Genomic DNA, 21195 nt, shown 5'->3' with positions numbered 1-21195 from the left:
CGCATTGTCTAAAGCGCACAGCGCAACGTCTAAATGGGCGTGTCCGAATCCACTTTTGCTAATTTAACGACGGGAAAAATGGTTTTTGCGCAAAAGGGGGCGCAAATGCATTTGCTATTTAAACAACGCGGCGCTAAACGTGAAAATTAGGGTGGAAACTAGCGAAAGACACTTGCGTCGCGCATTGCGCCGGGTGTAAGATAGAGCCCAAAAACTTCTAAAACAACAAGTCTGGTGGTGGTGGCCAAAGACTTTTGCACAGTACTGTATGTTATATATTTTTAAACTTAAATTTGTGTGGCAGTGTACAAACAGTATAGCACAGCATTTCATAAACATAAATATTTAACCGTAGTTCTAGACATAATACATTGCTAAAAACATTTAAAGCTCTCTTTAATGTTAAAATTATTTTTCCTAGTCATCAATGCGATGTTTAATATAGAGTACATCTCAGATATTTCTCCTGAGACAAAGACCTAGAAATCTCACAAATGTCTCTATTAGTTTTTCAGAAGAGATCACAAACTGATTTACCATGTCTGAAATCATAATTCAATATTATTCAAGTTTTCAGCATGATCTCAAACTTGGAATTTACACAAATCCAATAGATTTTCTTAAGTTGTATTTTAGGGGCTTTTTATGCCTTTATTCGGAATGATAGTGAAGGGTTGACAGGGAAGCGTTGGTTAGAGATAGGGGAGCGGGATCACCAAAGGACTTTCGAGATTGGAATCGAACTTGGGTTGCCATGAGTGCACTATATGTGCACTAAACACAGGGCTATCTGCGCCGTACAAATTAAAAAAATGTATCTATACATTTCATTTTACAGCCCCATACAGATATTGTCTAATTTATTTTAAATTCATATTTAACACAACTGAGAATTAAATCTCCTGAGGTACAAAAGAACACCCTCTTAACCAAATAATCTGTAGCAATAGGCAACAATACATTGTATGGGTCAAAATTATTGATTTTTTAAAATCGATATTAAGCAGTGGCGGCCGGTGATTTCTTTTTCAATGGCGCACGATGCGAAGCCCGTTACAACATGTTTTTAGCCTGTCATGTGTATGGTTCGTCATGTCAAAATGTGTTTTCGGTGTGTCATGTAAACTTATGTGCATCATGCGTCAGGTCAAAATACGAGCCTGCTGCAGACACGTCTAAAGGGTTTATGATAAAAGATATGCTCACATATACTTACTTAATCTCATGTGTAATCAGAGTTTACTGTTAAGTTAGTGTCTTGCGAGTATTTTGTGAATGTAAGCATCTCTTTAATCATAAACCCTATGGACGCCTGTGCAGCAGGCACGTATTTTGACAAGATGCGTGATGCACATGGTTCACATGACACAACGAACACATATTTTGAATTCGCGCCCCTCGGAAGAGAAGTCACCGGCCGCCACTGATATTAATTAAAATTCATGTTCCATGAAGATATTTAGTACATTTTCTTTTGTAAATGTTTAAAAAAAATTATTTATCATTCGTAATATGTGTTGCTAAGGACTTCATTTGGCCAACTTTAAAGACGATTTTCCCAATATAGTGATTTTTTTTGTATCCTCAGATTCCAGATTTTCAAATAGTTGTATCACGGCCAAATTTAGTCCTACACTTAAATGAATGTTAGAACTGTCCAAACTGAAAACAACTTGCACTGACATCTTAAAATATATCAGTGCCCTTTGTTTTGCCTCAAAATGCATACTAGTAATGTTTTTAGTAAGGTGGCTAATGTTTGTTCAAATTAGTTATTTTCCTAATTAAACTAAGGTCTAGTCCTGGTTTAAGCTAATCTCTGTCCAGGAAACTGTCCCAAAGAGTTTAGCCATAACATCTTAAAAATTTGGTAAGTGCAAGTCTGTAAAATAGGCCTTTATGTACGACTTCTGTTTAAAACTAAATATAAACTCATAAATGTCACCCAAGCTTTACTTGTATTCAAAGAATTTACTTTATTTTTAAGCATAACCATTCTAACCATAAAAAGTTAGGAAAAGATATTCTGTGTTTATATATTCTTCCTTTCTGTTTTTCTAGCACGCGTGGTTCTTCAGTGATGAGCTGGATAAGGACGAGAAGGTACTGAGTTTCATTTAGGACTATATTAAATATGCATTATGTTTAATAAAGGATATCAGTCGTGCGATTACCCACATGTAGAGTATTTCACAATCATTGCTCTCCTCATAAATATTTTAATATTATTTAAGAACTACTATTTCAGCGCAAAGCACTGTTATTTTACCATTATTCAACAATGGAAAATGTATCAGCAGATGAACGTGAAAAGTGGCACACAGTCAATAAATATTTTCACATATCTGTCTGTTGTTGCTTCTTCTTTAGACACCAGAGGACCAGCAGGACATACAGCCTGTTCCAAACATTGACCATCTACTGTCTAACATTGGCAGGACGGTGCCACTGCCAGATAACTCTGGTGAGAGATCCTGACATCAAATTTATGGCTTGTTGACATAAGTACAGGTTTAAAGAGCTCAGGGATCACTCAGTTCAAATGCGAGGACTATGAAGGCTATAGGGCATAGGTCCCAAAATGAAATGTGAGAACGCACCAAACATAAAACATCATTAGAAACCGTTTGAAAAGTTTATTGGAAGACTTTCAGCTGTGCATTTTACACGTATTAATTGCATTCAGAATGGGATCAATGTCTAAATAATAAGTTGCATGAAATAAATCCTGATGTTGGGAAAAAGCATAATTTCTGTTTTGAGAATCGTTGGGATGAAGTCATCAGAATAGGACACTCCAAAATTACACATACATTTTTATTCTCAGGAAAAAATCCTTTAAAATATTCATTCTGTTAGAATTCATTATCTATTAAACATATACTACTAGATTATATTTCCTCTGTCACTGTGAGAAACCTTTTTTATTATGTTCATACTTTCGAAAAAGTTTTTAATCAAGTTAATCCAAGCATAGTTCTAAGATTTTTAGGTTAAATTAATTTTAAACATCCTTTCTAGTCTTACTTTATTTGATTAGACATATAGCCTTAGTAAGCTGGTATGGCGTTTAAAAGAAAGAAAGCAAGAAAGAGAGAGAATTAGTTCAGTTGCTTCTTTTTCTAGCACTCAAATGAAATCGATGTTTAGGGGTGCATTTTTATTTCCCCTTTTGTTTTTAATACACCCAAGATCTTGCTTCTCATCCTGCATTCAGTAGCTTAATGTTCTTCTGCTTCTAACTGGAAGATGGTTTACCTTATCTCTGTTTCTCACTGTGTATTTACCCTTACATTTATTTAAACTCTGTCTCTCTCCATTCCTCTGTCCTTCTACTTTTCATTTCTCTTATATCCTCTTTGGACACCTTCTGTATCATTCTGCTAGCTGAGCCAATGGAGCAAAGTTTGCGGTAGGAGCAGGAATTCCACCTCACCCTTTATGCATATATGAGTGTGTTTGTGCATTTGCAAAAAAAAAAAAAACATATTTACCATCTGCAGCAGCTTATGATATAATAAATATTTTTATATACTGATCCTTAATTCTACATAGGATGATATCTTCGATCACTGAAAACCTTTGAGGCAGCATCCGTTCTCAAATGTGTGTTTTCTTTAGCATTGTATGTTTTTGTAGCTCTTAAAGGTACACCGCATAAGTCGTAGTAGTCCTGACTTTATTTTGTTATTTTTCTTTACCTACAGATTCCACCAACAACGACCTAGCTAAAACTAAGGTAAGAAACCATTTACATGCACTTGCATGCATGTCATGCATTTGGGAGATGCTTTTATCCAGGGCATTCCAGGTATACATTTTTCCAGGGTGCATATTACTTGGGAATTGAACCCATGAGCTTGAGGTTGCTGGCACCATTCTCAATCAAGTGAGATATTGAAAGCACCAAGGACATGAATTTGACTTTTTGCTATAGCCATTCAAAAAAATTGAACACATTGTTTTCTACGAGTATACGCACACCGGCGCCGACAGGTGGCGTCTGTCCACTGTCGCCCAGCTAAGACTAAAGGGCTCGTTATAGTTGTGCGTAGGTCCCGCGTCAGTTTTCGTTTATACTTTTGCGTCGTCGTCCACGTCGATGTGCAAACACACGACCAGACTGCTGGTAGGCAGTATCCACACGTGTAACCAGAGTAGCAGCGCGACCGTCAAAGAAGAAGAAGCTTGGCAAGTTAACCCACAAACGAAGAAGAAACAGCAACTTGTTGTGTAAGATTTGAGAAGACCAGCAATGATGGAAGTAAATAAACAGTAACTTTTGTTGCAGTTTGAGTTAAATTACTCCTCAACTTGACCATTCTTTGTTTTCACCGTCGCAAACGGAAATACCTATGACGCAGATTTTGTACCTGACGAGAGGGGATCTGGTGGATCAATCACAGTGCTTGTGGTCCGCTTTCAACTGACTACACACAGGCTAACTGTGCATTCAGACCGCCACCGGCGAGAGCGTCAAAGTGTCCGGAAGTCATTCATTTTCAATGAGAGCCGGCAGCGAGCTCCGGCGAGCAGCGGCGCGGTGCGTCATGTACAGCGTGAGCGTCGAGGAGAGTTGAAATCAGCTCAACTTTATGGTAATGAGATATGACGCGGTTCGGCGGCAACCAATCGGAAGGCGGAAATGTTCACCGGCAACCAATCGGAAGGCGGAAACCTCCGCCTGAGAGGAGTTCAGAGAATGCATTCGAGCGTCAGAGCGTCCACTACAACTTTTCTTTAGCGTCGTTGTATGGGCAGCCAGAGCTTTTATTGACGCTCTCGCCGGTGGCGGTCTGAATGCACAGTAAGGATAGCCTACGGCGTAGAACCTACGCACGACTATAAATCAGGCTTTAGGAAGTTGCTCAAATCCCTGTCGCGCCATAGTTTAACGTTAATTAACATCATATTTGGCCCAAATCAGTTAACATTTGCTGCTAACGTATATTTAGCATTTTTAAGTAGACGCTATCCGACTAAGCTTGCGCTATTTAATGTGCACTTCCGGTGTACGATACCTATTACAGTGCACTTCCGGTGTACGATACCTTTGAGTTGTCCTAGACGCGGCGCTGAGCTGCGCGTCCGGTGTGCGACCTCCTTTACAGTGCATTCAAGCTATACATTTTATCAGTGCATGTGTTCCCTGGTGATCGAACCAACAACCTTTTGCGCTGCTAACACAATCCAGCTACAAAAATTTGTGGTAAATTTCACTTAGATAAAAGTTGCTAGAAGATCTGCATGGTGTGTTTTAGATTTAGTAGATCACTTTGATTGGGAGTCAGATGATCATGTTTAAAGTTGAGAAAATTAATCATTCTTTTTGTTGCGAACTGGCAAATTTTGGTAAATTTTAAGTAGATTTTTTTGTTAGCATTAGCACCACAACGTAGTCTGATAATGTTAAGTGTTATAAAGATGACTGTAAAATAAAGCAGTTTTCCTTTTATCACAGGAAACTTCGACTTCCAAAAAAGACCCGAGTGCCAAGGACTTCCCCCTGTTAATCATATCAGCTGTGACCCGGAAGAGAAAGAAACGCCAAAGCACCTGCCCTCCAGACAGCAGCGATGATGAAGACTCTGAGCATGAGCCAATCAAAGCCAGCAACTATGAAGAGATGTCTGAGGAAAAAGAGGTGAGAGAGAACGGACGCCCATTGGAACAGACAGAAGAAGAGACTGAGGAAGCAGGCGAGATGGAGGGAAAACGAGAACAGGTTGGCGGAGAAGGTGAGCAATTGATGGAGGAGAAGAAGGTGGAGGATGCGATAGATGTTTGTGAAAGGGAACAGACAGGTCATATTCGGTCTCGTCGACCTCGCAGCTTCTTATATTCGCACCACCAGAGCGTGCCAGGGCTCGGAGCCTCCTCGCAACCAACCACCTCCTCTTCCTCCACCTCCTCCACCTCACCACAACCCTCAACCATTCTCACCCGGAGGAAACTAAGAGGGGAAAGAGTGCGACCTCACTCCATGTATGTGGAGCGGAGCAGAATCGTAGAGGAGCAGAGCTCCGGGACGGTGCCTGCCACTCATACCCGCTCTCTCGGATTCTCAAGAGTCAAAGCCTCTCTTGTTAGAGGTCAAGAGAGGCTCCGTCAAGCAGTGTCGCCCAGCAGGAGCAACAGCGAGCCCTCTCACCAGCAGGGCTGGATGAGTCGAGAACAGGCCAATGCTTTGGCCCCAGCCGATGCCTTAAGGGGTCATCGCCAGCAGAGCTCACCGGAGACACGCCGAAGGAGGAGAGACTGGAGGCGTCACACAGTGTTGGTTAATATGCCTGCTGAGGGTTGAGCATTAAGAAACTATAAAATGTCAAAACACCTCAGACCTGCACTGCTTTATCCTGCACAAGAGGAGGGATAATATGGCAGCTAAAGCCAATATCACAACCACATGGCAGAGCACCATTCTCATTTTTAATAATGTGCTTAATAATGCTCTTGACCCTTGTTGTCATAATTTGAACGGCTCATGAAAATGCCACCTACTTTGAAAACACACCATAAACATCTATGTGTTAAGAAGTCAAACATGCTCGCAAATTTGATGTTTTGCAGAAAAGATGGTCAAAAGTCTCCACAAATGAATAGCAATAATGGCTATGTTAGTAAAAAAAGACATGCAAAAAGAGATTTCATAACAGTCATGCTATAGTACCAACTCACTGTGGTCTCGCTCTCCTGCCTTTTTGGTATGTTCACTTCGTAAATCTGTGCTATCTGTTAATTTTTGTGGTCAAAATATTTGTCAAACGTCAGATACCCCTGTGATGTAAGTTCTCTTCAATGTATACTCAATGTCATCTTTTTTACACCCCAGTGCATGTACATAAAGTATATGGGTGATGGTGTGGACCAACTTTTGTAACAAATGTACAAAGCCTTGTTAAGTTAACCTCTGTGTACAAATAATGAATATGGTAAAATATATTATATTTGTTTTCAATTGGTTCTTTTTTATTGTGCAGTAGGCCAATTCTGTATATTGTCTTCTTTTGTGCTGTCACAATAATATCTTGTTTTGTGTGGACCTGCACCGTACCGACGAGATTTGGGCTTTACAGGAAAACACCACCGTTTTTCAATATTTGACCATGTTCTTACTTCAACAGACAAATTAACACATACCTATATTTTTCAATGCGTGCACTTAATCTTTGTACAGCGCGTCGTGACACTGTTAGCATTTAGCCTAGCCTCATTCATTCCTTAGGATCCAAACAGGGATGAATTTAGAAGCCACCAAACACTTCCATGTTTTCTCAATTTAAAGACTGTTACATGAGTAGTTACACAAGTAAGTATGGTGGCACAAAACGTGGCGATTTTTTTAAGAGGAAAAAATGACTATTGTATGGCAGAAAAGCACTTAGTTTGCAACACTTTGACCTCGGCGTGCAGTAACATCACACCTTACTACTCCCCTCTCGCTCAAACTTACGTCAATATAAATGCACTAAGGTCAAAGTGCTGCAATCTAAGTGCTCTTCCGCCATACAATATAGATCCCATTTTTATCCGCTTAGAAAATCACGTTTTATTTTGTGCCACCAAACTTACTCGTGTCACTACTCATGTAACAGTCTTTAAATAGGGAAAACATCGAAGTGTTTGGTGGCTTCTAAGTTTATCCCTGTTTGGATCCTAAGGAATGAATGGGGCTAGGCTAAATGCTAACACATTCACGACGCGAGGTAGAAAGATTAATTGCACGCATTGAAAAAAGATCGATATGAATTAACTCGTCTAAGTTGAGGTAAGAACATAGTGCAATATCAAAAAACAGTGGTGTTTTCCTTTATAGACCATGCAGTCGCATCTTTAAAGCGCGTGTTATAACTGTATCATATGGCGGTTCACACCAAGAATGACACGTACATGATCGTACACCAGTAGGGCTGCACGATATTTAAGAAAACTGTGCAAAGCTTGCTTAATTATGCGATAAACTATACGCAAAACGATAATACTTAGTTTATAAAATCTTTAAAAAAGTGGTTTAAAAACGTTAATAACATTTTATAACAAACACGTTTCACATTATTTCTTCTATACGTCAGAGAGCACACAAGCCCTAACGTGCCAGTCTTTTTTCTAATAACCTTTGGATAGCCTATATTAAAATGATTCAGTTATGGCAAACTATTGCGATACGCACATCTGCTGTATTTTAGATATATTGTGCAGCGCTATGGACCAGCCATGCCGTGTTTTACATTTGAAATGCGCGAGCCCTTTAAATTATTGTTATTGGGTGTCAATGTTTTATCGCAAAAAATCTATTCTATCTAGGGAACCCAACATCGCTCCTTTATATATTTATTGGCATAGATGTGGACTCCGACATTCTCCTACATTTTGAACGTTGTATTTTTTTAGGCTACTTGTGTCGTTTTTTGGTTGTGAATACATTGAGGAGCTTTTAAATTCTAATTTTTAAAAACTAAAATTATAAACAGCAAAAACAAATTTCTGGATTCCATAAACCTGAGGCGCAAGAGGAGGACAGGTAGGTTCTGTAAATACTGCATGAAAGATTGATTTGTTAAGAAATCTTCTGCATTAATTTAACCGATAGGGCTTATAAAACTATCCATATGCTTTATGAATTATTATGTAAAGCTACTCCAAGACTCACTCTATTAGATTCCATAATATCTCCGGGGTTAGGTATCACTTATTAAAAATTCCTTTATATTTGAAACTGTGGGTATCCAATTTTTCATTAGCCCCCTGGTTTGTTCATAAAGAGATACGTTGTCAATCGTTCCGTCTGTTATACAAACATACAAGAGAGAACAGCAAGCATGAAATAAAAACGAATATGAACTAAAATAAGAAATAATTTAATCGGCGATATATTTGGGCAGAACACGATAAAAATACCATAAACGGATATCCACTGTTTACAACATACTGTCTTGATCATGCATTAACACATCGAAGCACGTGCGCCATAAATAAAAACCGCTGCATGTTTGTTCTGTTATGAATTTACATAAATGGCGCTTTCAGACATTCATTATGGTAAATTAACAAAGACCTTAAATGAGCTGATATGTTACTTGTAACGTCATGAAAACGATTCGTGCAAACAAGAGTAGTCTGTTTCTGACCGTTTTTAATCATTTACATAACAAAAAAAGCATTGTGTTTTTATTTTAGTCAATTTCATAGTGCAAATCACTTGGAAATATTATCGTCGATTGACCAAATATGTGGGACCGCACATTAGATTTTAATTATTTTTCTGTCAGAAATAAACATTACCTTTCGATAGACTGAGAGAGTATTAGCTACCACAGTAAGACAGTGAAACAGATTAATTTGACATGTAAAACAGAAACGAAACATATCGATTTTTTGTCCATCATCTGATGTCATTCAGCATGGCTGAGATTGGTTGAGTCCCGGTCCTTTAGTTTTGGGGCTTTTGAGTAATAACTCGTTATTCTCTGCTCTGAGTCTCTCCACCTCGATCTCCAGTTCTTGCACGCGCTGAGCGCCGTACGCGGGGGCGCCGTCATCAGACGCCTCCGGGTTTCTCCGCGAGTGACGGAGCCAGTTGTTCTCCTCCTCTAACCGCGACATGCATTTCTCCAGCTCCAGGTATTCCCTGACCAGTTCTTGCTTTGACATATTCTGGAGAGTCTCGACGTGATATCTCTCGTAGGTCTCGGAAAAGTCTTTCTGCAAAAACTCCCCTCCCGCTTGCCCGGTTCTTCCCATGCCGTCGCTGCTGCCGCCGCCGCCGCCGTCCTCCTCTTCTTCCTCCTCGGCCTCGAAATTCTCCTCCTCGCTCGCCGTGTCGTCGGAGCGCATCGCACCGGATCTTCGGCCGCCCAGCTCCGTGTTGAGATCGGGTTCTTCGCGGTCGTGCTCCTCCATTAGGAACTGCGTTGTGTTGTACGGAGCGACGGGAAGACCCTTGGCGAACATTTCGGCTCGCACCCGTGATGCCCGTGCCGTCTCCCTTTCATCCAGCTCTTTCTTCTCTTCCCAGGTTAATTTGAAGTACGGCTTCCAGCGGCGCTTCTTTTTTGAGGCTCGCCTCCTGTGTTTCTTCTTGCCCTGTCGGCCATCTGACAGCCCCTCGGCGTTAACTTCAGTGCAACCAGAGTCACTTTTACCGCCCTGTGTTTCGCTGGACGTCTTCTCCACAGGAAACCCGCCGTCGCTTGCTGCGTCACCAGTCTTGGGCTCCGGATCACTCCTATCCCGACCGCGGCACATAGGATGCGTATCTCCAGACACCAGACCCGGACAGATCTCCAGCTGATTTCTTTGCACTTGTTTGGAAGAGACGACACTTGTCAGGTTGTCTCTCTGTCGCCCTCTGCTGACATCCTCCGGCGTAGTTTCTTCTTTAATAAGCTCCATAACTGTACACTCCCACCTGAAGGAGATACAAGTTTGTGATCAGTGTGATGAGGGACACCCCTCTTTGTTACAACTAAGTAATATGTAGAAATCCACTTATACAAAACAGCCATGCAAAACAACCAGCCGAACACTAAAGGATAAAATTATAAAGTGCTTACTTGCAAGTAAACGTTACTATTTGATTTTTAACATAAGACACATCATCAACAAACACGTACAAGTTAAAATCACCATTATCTTACCGTTAAACACAAATCTCGTGTTTGAGTTATTATGCTATCTAAGACTGTTAATGTTAACTCTTTCCGTTCCGTCCACTATTGACTTGGTTTCTTGACAGCCACGAGAACATTTCCCTCCACCGCAAACTCCAATTCGCTTCTGCTACGGAGAAGAGTGGGGCTTGTGAATTTATTACCTCCCCCCACGTAAAGGCGCATGCGGCCAGTATTCGTTTCTCTCTGCTTTGTGGGATTTGTAGTCCCGATCGCTATTGATACGCCACGGCAGCTCTACCGTAAAACCTACATTACCCACAATTCAACGCTTGTTTTCAGTCTCGACTGCGATACGCCTACTCGAAATTATCATTGGTTGAAAAGTTTTTGGTGCGCTCGCTGGCTCGTAGAAGCTCTCTGGTAAGTGGTTACCGCTGTCGATCAAAAAGAAAGCTGTCCCGGCCACTCCAGTGGACGCTACCAAGCGCGCCCAACGCGGGTACAAACATCCGCCGTGTTTTCAAACGCATCAATCGTTCACCGATTTACAAAGAAACGGCACCGCCAAACGCGTTAGCGAAGCGCTGCGTCTACAAATCACATGCCGTTGTTGTGAAATATTGCGGTTTGTTGTTTTGCATCTCTACTTTAACAATACAGAGGACACCCTGCGCCCATTGCAGGATTGATCACTCCTCACGCATAAAGTAGTTCTTCTTCTTTCAACACAGCCATATACTCACAGTTCAAAGTGAATAGAAACGATTGTTCCTACGGCGACGACGACTTTACAATTTCTAATAGTTTGAGTAGTATGCCCTTGTTGAAGTGAAATGTCGCATCTCAACATAAATATCAAACGTGGTTTTGTTGTTTTTTGAATTGATCTCTCAACGTGTTATTTTTTAAATTGATCTCTCTTGTTTGTTTGCTAGCTAGCTAGCTTTGCATTGAGCTTAGACTAACTTACCATGAATAAGCTAGCGAGCAAACTGTTTATAACTAAGGCCATGCATCGTAACTCTAAAAATCAAATTAACACGCATTTCAAATAAAGTACAATACACGAATCGGCAAATGTGTAAACTAAGACGGATTTATTGACTAGCTAGCTGGCAAAGTATACTGGTTAGCAGTGTTATTTTAAAGTGATTATATTTACAAGTACACGTTATTGGCTTCGTGTTAAAATAAGAAGCAAACATGTTTCTATAATATAAACGAAACGCGTTAGCTTTGATTGTTAACGTATATTTTTCTAACACACAAAGTCGTGCTAGGGAAGTTAGCTAACGTTAGCTGCATCACATATGTTAAACAAGAGCTAACGCAAATAAAAACACTAGGCCTGTTTGATAGCGTTCACATATTAAGCTTCTAATTAGAGATTTAAGTTTTTAATGTAAACGGAGTAAAATAATTAACTAGGGGAGGCAATTGGTTTTAACAAAGCACATATTTTGAAAGGCCATAATAAACTGATGACAAATCACGATGTCTTCTGGACGAAAACATGCAGAGAATGTATCGGAAAAATCTAGATACTTGCTTTAATTTTACTGTACACAATGGCCTGTACCTGGGTTTGACCCAAGTGATAGCAAAAACACCTTTGTATCCATTTTATTAAAAGCCATAACTTAATGAACATATTTAGTTTGATTTTACTTTTCTAAATATTACTAAAATATTTTAGTACTCATTTCAAGTTGCTGCAATACAACATTACACAACCCAGCAAACACCAAGTCCAACTGTATGTGGGTAACCGTTTACTAATCTCACATTAAATCTGTTGACCATGAAGTAAATGAGTTTAACATTGCATGTACAATGTAATGGTTGTGCATTTATTTGTATTCTCTTCTCATAAAACAATACATCTAGTGTATATAATCATAAAATCCTATTGCTGGTTCTCTTTTTCTCATTTCAGAAGGACAGCTACTGCAAACTAAGTGTACATCTAATATATTTCTCATGTGAAGGCCTCTGTATTTTTAAGGCTTTTTGATTGCATATATACTACACTAATATTATACTCAGCTCAACATCCTGAAACTTAAGAAGGTTCAGCATTTCTGTTGTCCTTTGTTGTGGTGCAGATTGCATCCGCACAGTCAATTTCATCCTTCAGCAGAGATACTAATAAACATTACTTTTGAAAATGTAAGCGAACAGATATCATACATTATTGACAAGTCATTGAGTGCCTCTGCAAGGCGCTACATATAACCAAAATTACACAGAACATAATAACACATTATTAACATTAAATTACACTATTAAACCAGCACATTACTGAGAATTGCACTCATCTTGTTCATATGGGGTTAAATGGTAAGATCAATTTCAACTGAGGCTAACTATCAGTCCCTATACTTAAAAATACTGAAAGCCAGGTCTCAATATATTATTCATCATTCTTTAGCCTGAATGTTTCTTTTTTCACTCATTAAAATGAATTCATATGCACACGTGAAGCTTTCTCTTCCTCCGTCTTAAGAGGAACACCAAGGCCTGAGTCACAAAAGGCCAGACCAACAAAAGCAGCAATGTGCGTCCAGAGATGTCAAATGGCCACCCTTTCTCCTGCAGAGGAAAGAAATGTTGAAATACTGATCAAACATTGATCAAAGTCACTGTCACTACTACCCAGTCATTATACACTTTATAACAAAGTGTTGGTTTATTTTCTTTTTAAAGCTCATTATTAAATGTCACATGTTTTACCTCTGACACTGACAGTTGTAAGTGGGATCTCCATTGTGAGTTCTGAGCCTTAAAAAAGGGGAAATTATGGATGTTTTTTATTTATAAACAATACTGGTGGTGGAAATATACAAAATCAAAGATCAAAACAACAACAAAATGTATCTAGTAGTATTCAAAGTACAACCTTGCTTTTTATGAACTTCCTATATTCCTAATTAGTTAATGGACAACTGACTGTAGTTTGGTTTAAAGGGATAGTTCACACAAAAATGAAAATTCTGTCATCATTTACTAGCCCTCATTTTGTTACAAACCTGAATAAATGTCTTTGTTCTGATGAACAAAAAGGAAGATATTTTGAGGAATGTTTGTAACTAAACCAATCACGAGCACCATTCAATTCCAAAGTATTCTTTTTTCGTACTATGAAAGTAAATAGGGCCTCTGTTTAGTTTGGATACAAACATTCCTCAAAATATCTTCCCTTGTGTTCATCAGAACTAAGAAATGTATACAGGTTTGTTACCACATGAGAGTAAGTAATCATGACAGAAATGTGATTTTGGGTGAACTATCCCTTTCATAAAAAAATGCCACCTGAGCAATTTCCTAAATTCTTTAATTAATAAGAAATATTTCTATACCTGTTCTTTACCATTCTGTGAGAAAAATCAGGTGCACTTAATATTTTTCAGTTTTTGATTCTTACATTTGCAGTGGCAAGACCCTCAACCACTTCTAGTCGTTCCATAACGCTTTGCATGTCCTCTCTGAGCTGTCGTAATGCTAGAATGATCTGCTGCTGCACCTGGATGTCCTGTAACCTGTCAGGCCCACCCTCGGGATCTTCTCCACCCCCTAAACCAAACCCTGAGCCTGGCCGCTCTGCCCATCTACCATGGCGGCGAGCCATATAACCTGAAACAAAACACAAATGGGAACATACAGTATACATAAAACGATAAACAAATACTGAAAAAAATACAGAGTACAGACTTCATGTTTGAATGTGGGACAATCTTCATGGTCTATCTGATCCGAAAAATTTGATGATAAAGGTACTTTGAGTGATACTTGTTTCAGAAAATGTTTCTCATCATTTATTGAGTATTTATCATCACTGACATCAACCAAGATGAAATAAATTTTTGTTCACTTGAATAAGTGATGCCTAATGGTACCATAACACTTCAACCACTTCCAAGGTCAATTCTGAAAGCACATAACTAACACACTTGTCATTTTACAAGCCACGCTACTTTTATTGTGTTCACCCTTAAATGAAATATTGCTTCTTGCATCATTTTCATCATAGGGAACTTTGGATAAAAGTGTCTACTAAAAATAAAAATGTGACATAGTAATCACTGTTAGGTGTTCCAAAACTCCAAACCCAAGAGACAACTTTAAAGGGTTAGTTCACCCCAAAATTACAATTTCATCATAAATCACTCACCCCTGTGATGTTCAAAACCACAAAGTCGTTTGATTGTCTTCAGAAGGCATTTTTAGATATTTTTTAGGAAAACCAAGAGGCTTGTGACTGTCTCATAAACTGCTGTTTGAATTTCACAATTCTTTTCCCAAACAAGAATGAAAGACTTCCCCAAAAAGGTCAATTTTCCATCAGAAGTTTAATAATAATATTTTATATTAAATAATATTATACTCTAAAAAATTAATTTTAACATATTATTATTATGGCTTATTTTAATTTATTTTAACACAATCTTGTGTCCACTTAACACATCTCGGTGTTGTTTTTGGAACAACACACTTTGTGTTGTTTTAACACATCTTGTGTTGTCCCTTTTATTTATTTGAACTCAAAATCAACACGAAATGACACATAGTGTGTAAAATAGAATAACATGAAACAATGTGTTAAAATTAACACATTCTTTCTTAGAGTATATATTTTTTAATAATAAACTATCATTCTTTTCTGGGAAAAGCATTGTAAAAATCAAACTGCAGTCACAAGCCTCTCAGTTTTTATCAAAAATATTTAAAAATGAAGAAAATCAAAAGGACTTGGCGGTCTAAAACGACACTGGGGTAAATAATTTATGATGAAATTGTCAATATGGGGTGAACAAACCCCATATGTCCAATATGTTTGAAATGTTGCTGTTTATTAGGACAGTGTGAGCTGGCATCAGAAATGCAATCTTGTGATGATTAATCCTTCATGCTCCATTACTAAGTGCGCACATAGTCACAATGGTGATTTTGAAGATTTTATAGCCTATGGTGGACATTGTAAGCTGCAAAGACAAATACGGTTAATATTTCAAATTGGTTGTACATTTTTATGTAGCATTTAAGCTTATTTTATTAACACACGCATTTCCAGGGAATCAAACTCATGACACTATTGAACAGTTAAAAGTACATACCTGAGGGTTCCCTCCAGCCTTGCTGCATCCCCTCTCTTCCTGTGTTCCTTCTCCTCACGGGTGGACCATGCCTATCGTCTGCCCCTTCACCGCCATGTCCAGCACCCATCTGAGTGACCTGAAGGACAGGGGTGTGGAGATGCTCTTGGTCTTCAGAAGTATATGCATGTCCATTTTGAAGACTATCGGACATTGGTGAAAGCTGTTAAAACACAGAAATCAAAAGGTACCAAACATTGGAGGTTAATATTATTGTACCAAACATTGAAGCAGAGACTATTAATGAGAATCAAAATAAAACCGCACTTTTGGTCAGTAAATCAGTTAAAGTTTATACCTTAAAAGCGTCCAGCTGTTCCAGTGAATCACAGAAGACTTCACTCTCTGAATCACTTGTTGGTCCCTGACCCTCAGATAGAACAAGATCTGTATACATATATAGTGATTAAAGGGAGGAGATGCAGTGCAATATTGCCACAACTAACACATCTTTCACATACATTTGTAAAGAAAAACTCACTCTCCCATTCCTCATGAAATTGATGTTTTCTTTTCGTTGACTAGGCGTTATCTTTACTCATCCTGATGCAAAGTTAATACCGCCTCATTATAACCGCAGAAGTGATTATGAGCTTGATAAAATCTTTGATGTGGTACACGTCTATTAGTTTTTTATCTATTGTTGGATGTTATCTGCTTGTTTATAAATAAATAAAAATAACATGAAGGCAGATATGTCAAATAAAATAAATGCGATTAGGGGGGGTTAAACACCTGTGATTTGATTAACTCTTTCCCCGCCAGCATTTTTTTTTTTCAAAAGGATACTATGCCATGCCAGAATTGTTTTTATAATTGTCACAAGATTTTAATGCCTACCCGAAAATGTTTCTTTAAAGGAAAACACCACTGTTTTTCAATATTTTACTATGTTCTTACTTCAACTTAGATTAATTAATACATACCTATCTTTTTCAATGTGTGCACTTTTAATCTTTGTACAGTGCTTCTTAAATGCTTTGGCATTGAGCCAAGCCCCATTCATTCCTATGGCTCCAAATAAAAGTTTTATTTTATGTCACCATACTTACTCGTGTAACTACTCTTTAAATAGGGAAAACATGGAAGTGTTTGGTAGCTTCTTAATTCATCCTTGTTTGGAGCCATAGGAATGAATGGGGCTAGACTAAATGCTAACACATTCACGACACACTGTACAAAGATTAGGTGCACACATTGAATAAAGATAGGAATGTATTAATTTGTCTAAGTTGAGGTAAGAACATAGTAAAATATTGAAAAACGGTGGTGTTTCCTTTAAATATAAACATATGATACATCAAATGAAAGAACAGACCCTTTAAAACAACAATAAACCGTTTCATGTTATCTTTATTTGTTCTTTTTGATCGCCCCTCAGATATGGGTAGGTTTCTTAATAAATATCACATTTTGATTTTTTTTTGTTTAAGATCAGATTCAGAATGATGATCCAAACATACACAGAGTATTTACTGCTTTTGGTATCATAAATGTTGGACTGTTTCATAAGATAATAGCACCACCTACTGCAAAATAGTGAAAATATGGGCTGTATCTCAATCAGCTCCCTTGTTCAGTGGTCAGGGCGCTGATCAGGGAGTCAGCCATTTTAAGGGCTGTCTCATTCGCAAAATCCTTCCAGCGCACTGGAATGTTTGTTCCCTAAAAATTCACACAATGCAACGAAAAACCAGTGAGCATTGATGGTCCATACGTTCCTTAGCGGAAATCATGTGACCTTTTCTAAAGCAAATAAAACCTAAATAAACTTCATGAAATGCGACAGAAGTTTTATAAAGACAAACATTTGTTTTAGTTTGAATATTAACACAAATCAGCAGACATGAAGTGACCACAATCTACTTAATATTTAAATGTAATATTCCTCTAAATTTACGCATGGACGTGTAAGAGAATAATAAAAGTGTTTTTCATAATATACTTTAACAACACGTGTTTAAAATTAAGTCAGAGAGATGGCTTGCTGGTTGTTGATGAATAACAGCTGTAAATTATCACCACGCGCTTAAGCAGTCACGTCTCAGAAAAATAAGTGAACAGTGTCCCAATGTGAAGTGAGCTAGAGTCCTTAACATTGCCCGGACCTATGTACATGATATACTGATTCAAGACCTCTGGAGCTAGGAAACCAATTGAGACAGCCATGGATTTCCCTAAAAACTCATCTTTGGTGGGGAAGCGTTGACGAGAGATAACTTCATGGCGGAGAAAGAGTTAAATAGTAAGCTACCTGCAGTTAAGACACAAGCTGACGTGTTGGAGACCCCTGGTATAGATAATCCTACTACCTGTGTTCTTCAATTGAGGATCACTATCAGGGACTGCGTCTGTGAAGTCCTGCTGTTGAAGATCCAGTTCTTCTGTTGGGTCTTTCACTTCAAGTTCAGCCAAACCATCAATTGGTTCCTTGCCTGTAACAAAAACATAATTTTACTACATAATTTATTGCTTACAAACACACATACATCAAATACCTCAACGCACCTGATGTTATAGTTAGAAGTGCTTCTGGAGGCCTGGGCATATCATGAATAACATGATAAAGAGGTTCAAAATAGTGAAAAAAGGATGCAGTCTTCTCATTTATCTGCATGGTATCTATTACCTGTAAGTTACAGCCAAATAGTAAAACATTAACAAATTAATTTGACTTCTCTGCGAACACAAACAATGATTTCCAAGTGCAAAATGACTGGGTGAAGATTTTGCAGTGATTTCTTCTCTGTACAGTACCTCTTGTGCGACTTTCTTCATTTCATCCACATAAGCGCCCATGGCAGTTTCTTGGTTCATATCTCCTAACTGATTCCAAGCATCCCTGACACAAAAACATATCATAAATTTCTGTAGTAGCCACATCACAATTTTAAAAGTTTAAAGGGATAATTCACACCAAAAATATAATTTTGTCACATAAATCACTTACCCCTTTGTCGTTTTAAACCACCAAGTGCTTTGATTGTCTTCAGAACATATTTTTAGATATTTTTGATGAAAACCACAAGGCTTTTGTCTGTCCCATTGTCCCATTCTGTTACTTTCACAATACTTTCCCCAGAAAAGAATGAAAGACGTCGCCAAAAAGGTCCATGTTCTATCAGTCGTTCAATAATAATATTATTGCATAATATTACGAGAACACTTTTGTGCCCAAAGAAAACAAAACAAATTTATTCAACAATTTTTGTTCTCCTTGGTTGTTCATAGCACGTTCCCGACTACACTATGGTGCATGCTGCTGACAGACACAGAATACGCTGGCAAGTATTTTGAGCATTTATACAGGCTGTTTGATTATTGTTTACAATGTTTGCATAATGTTTTTTTTTAAAGGGGGAAAAACATTGGTGACGTCAGCAGCATGCGCCCTAGTCTGGAAGTGAACACGCTTTGAAGCAGAACAAAAAATTGCTGAATAAAATCATTTGTTTTCTTTGTGCAAAAAGTGTTCTTGTTGCCTCATAATATTATTAAGGAACAACTGATGGAAGATGCAACCTTTGTGCCGACGTCTTTCATTCTTTTCTGGGAAAAGAATTATGAAACTAACTGAAGTCAATGGTACAGGCAAAAGCTTTCCTGTTTTCATCAAAAATATCTAAAAATGTGTTCTGCAGACAATTGGAGCACTTGGTAGAATGACACTTTTTTTGTCTCTGAAAGTTACCCAGAGGATCCCATATAAAAATACTGTAGCATGCATCTGTATTCATTATTGTAAACTAGCAAGCAAGCTAGATAATACTTCCTAGATCCTATAGTGTTTTTGAACCTCTTACCATGTTAAATATTTAAGTATCTTAAAGTATAATGTATCCACACACTAAGCTCGATAGCCTACTACAGAATGCAAACTATAGTATGCAAACAAAATGTACTTAAGTATACTAAAGTATTTTTATGTGTGTCAATGTACCATAATTATACACATTATGCATCTATTATGTTGTGCAAACAGAATGAAAAACCCCAACCATTTGTAACGTCCCACAGGGTCCCAGAAGCCGGGGCGTGACACAGTACATGGACCACAGACTGCCTGTTTGTATAGGCCATAAAACCGAAGCATTACTTCATAAGAGGGTCTGTAGGAACCTGTGCAAGCACAGTTAAACATTTAAAATAGGTCTCACGTGTTGCTGTAATTTTAAAATGTATATGCAAATAATGCAAATCAGTATGGAGTGATCAATTTATTTATTCAAATGTATTATATTTGAACTTTTACAAAAATCAGATGATTGCAATGACAATATTTGAAATTTTTGACAGATCATTGTCATTTAAATGAGTGTTGATGTCATTCAATAATTATGTCATTTTTGTTGATTGTGAGCAAAGCTACCATTTTTGGGTAGGCTATGAATGACGTCGACAGCCGCCTGAAAGCGTCTTCGACACTCCTCGGTCTCTGACATTGTAAGAGTTGGCATATCATATGGTCTTTATTATGGTTTCCACACTCCTGCGGCCGAAAGTCCATTAACTGAACAACCTGTAAATTATATTGACTGGTGACAAACGTGTCATTCTAACTTACTTTCTATACAATGTTCTGTACTGTGCAAGCTTGGGAACAAAACTGTGCTCTAAGTTTAACACTTATACGATTTAAAATTCATGTTTTGTAATGTATTATAAAAAAAAAACGTCGCACAGGTGGCTGGCTTATCTGATTTCAGGTTATTAGCCAGGAGGTCAAGCACTGTTTGGGATTTCCAACTCACCTGTACCGAGTCCCCTTTTGCACAACACCCGATCACTACCATATGACTGTAATTCAAACAAAATCACGAGCGATTACACAGAAAACATAATGTATTAAAAGCAGAGTAAGCTGTCTTTGTAAAACGAGTTTAAAAACTGTTTGCCAAACGGGATCTTTCGCCGCTTGGAATTTCTGAAGTTCACTTCCTGGATCTGTCACGTGATGTAGTAGTCGTGGCGATATTGGTCAAAGAGCTCTGCCCCAAAACGAGTAGCATAGGCTCGTTTGACTTCATGTGGCGCCGCAATAACAAACAGACTAATGACGTCAAGGTGCCGCGAGAGCGATTCGAGCATAATATAGAGAAGTGTAATTTCGAGTACTCTCGCGGTACTTTGACGTAATTCACCTGTCAGTTCTGGCGAGGCTGCATGATGTTGAACAAGCCTAATGTTAACATTTGACGTCATATTACCCTTAAAGTAATGCTTATTTAGTTGGTGTTAAACCTTTATTCAGTGGGTGTCCTTTAGGAAGAAAAAGGAACAAGTCTCTTTTTTGCTTCTGATACATTTTGTTACTGTATTATATATATTATATATATATATATATATATATATATATATATATATATATATATATATATATATATATATATATATATATATATATATATATATATATATATATATAAAGC

At 38.1% G+C, this 21195-nt stretch overlaps 3 protein-coding genes across 7 annotated transcripts in view; 1 reads left to right on the top strand and 2 right to left on the bottom strand.

The window, feature by feature from the left end:
• Nucleotides 1-6958, top strand: part of arhgap23b (Rho GTPase activating protein 23b) — a 43341-nt gene extending 36383 nt beyond the window's left edge. For 2 of the 3 annotated variants that reach the window (XM_065242631.2, XM_065242630.2), the window contains exons 21-24: nucleotides 2062-2103; nucleotides 2371-2464; nucleotides 3708-3739; nucleotides 5462-6958. In XM_065242631.2, coding sequence (XP_065098703.1) covers nucleotides 2062-2103; nucleotides 2371-2464; nucleotides 3708-3739; nucleotides 5462-6304 — 1011 coding nt within the window. In that variant the 3' untranslated portion in view covers nucleotides 6305-6958. Of the gene's footprint in view, nucleotides 1-2061; nucleotides 2104-2370; nucleotides 2465-3387; nucleotides 3413-3555; nucleotides 3607-3707; nucleotides 3740-5461 lie in introns of those variants that run through there. The other variant, XM_073815799.1, reaches the window with a different exon arrangement.
• A 1884-nt stretch (nucleotides 6959-8842) lies between these two features.
• On the bottom strand, nucleotides 8843-10804 carry hexim1 (HEXIM P-TEFb complex subunit 1). The gene is made up of 2 exons (XM_065242629.2): nucleotides 10638-10804; nucleotides 8843-10408 (listed from the first exon to the last, which is right to left on the bottom strand). The coding sequence occupies exon 2, from the start codon at nucleotides 10390-10392 to the stop codon at nucleotides 9397-9399; it is 996 nt and encodes a 331-aa protein (XP_065098701.1). The 5' UTR covers nucleotides 10393-10408; nucleotides 10638-10804; the 3' UTR covers nucleotides 8843-9396.
• A 1638-nt stretch (nucleotides 10805-12442) lies between these two features.
• Nucleotides 12443-20721, bottom strand: acbd4 (acyl-CoA binding domain containing 4). 3 transcript variants are annotated; one of them, XM_065242625.1, is made up of 11 exons: nucleotides 20518-20721; nucleotides 20136-20285; nucleotides 19765-19885; nucleotides 18524-18608; nucleotides 18275-18395; nucleotides 18079-18201; nucleotides 16065-16153; nucleotides 15728-15929; nucleotides 14038-14246; nucleotides 13347-13394; nucleotides 12443-13205 (listed from the first exon to the last, which is right to left on the bottom strand). In XM_065242625.1, exons 2-11 carry the CDS (start codon nucleotides 20221-20223, stop codon nucleotides 13080-13082), a joined length of 1212 nt encoding a protein of 403 aa, XP_065098697.1. In that variant the 5' UTR covers nucleotides 20224-20285; nucleotides 20518-20721; the 3' UTR covers nucleotides 12443-13079. The 3 variants fall into 3 exon arrangements, with proteins under 3 accessions (XP_065098697.1, XP_065098699.1, XP_065098700.1); XM_065242627.1 differs by lacking the exon at nucleotides 20136-20285; XM_065242628.1 differs by lacking the exons at nucleotides 19765-19885; nucleotides 20136-20285.
• Nucleotides 20722-21195: the final 474 nt, after the last annotated feature.

Source organism: Paramisgurnus dabryanus, chromosome 1, assembly GCF_030506205.2.
Source record: "Paramisgurnus dabryanus chromosome 1, PD_genome_1.1, whole genome shotgun sequence".
Classification (NCBI taxonomy): domain Eukaryota; kingdom Metazoa; phylum Chordata; class Actinopteri; order Cypriniformes; family Cobitidae; genus Paramisgurnus; species Paramisgurnus dabryanus.
The sequence above is the reverse complement of the archived record's forward strand: the minus strand, read 5'-3'. Positions and strand labels throughout refer to the sequence as shown.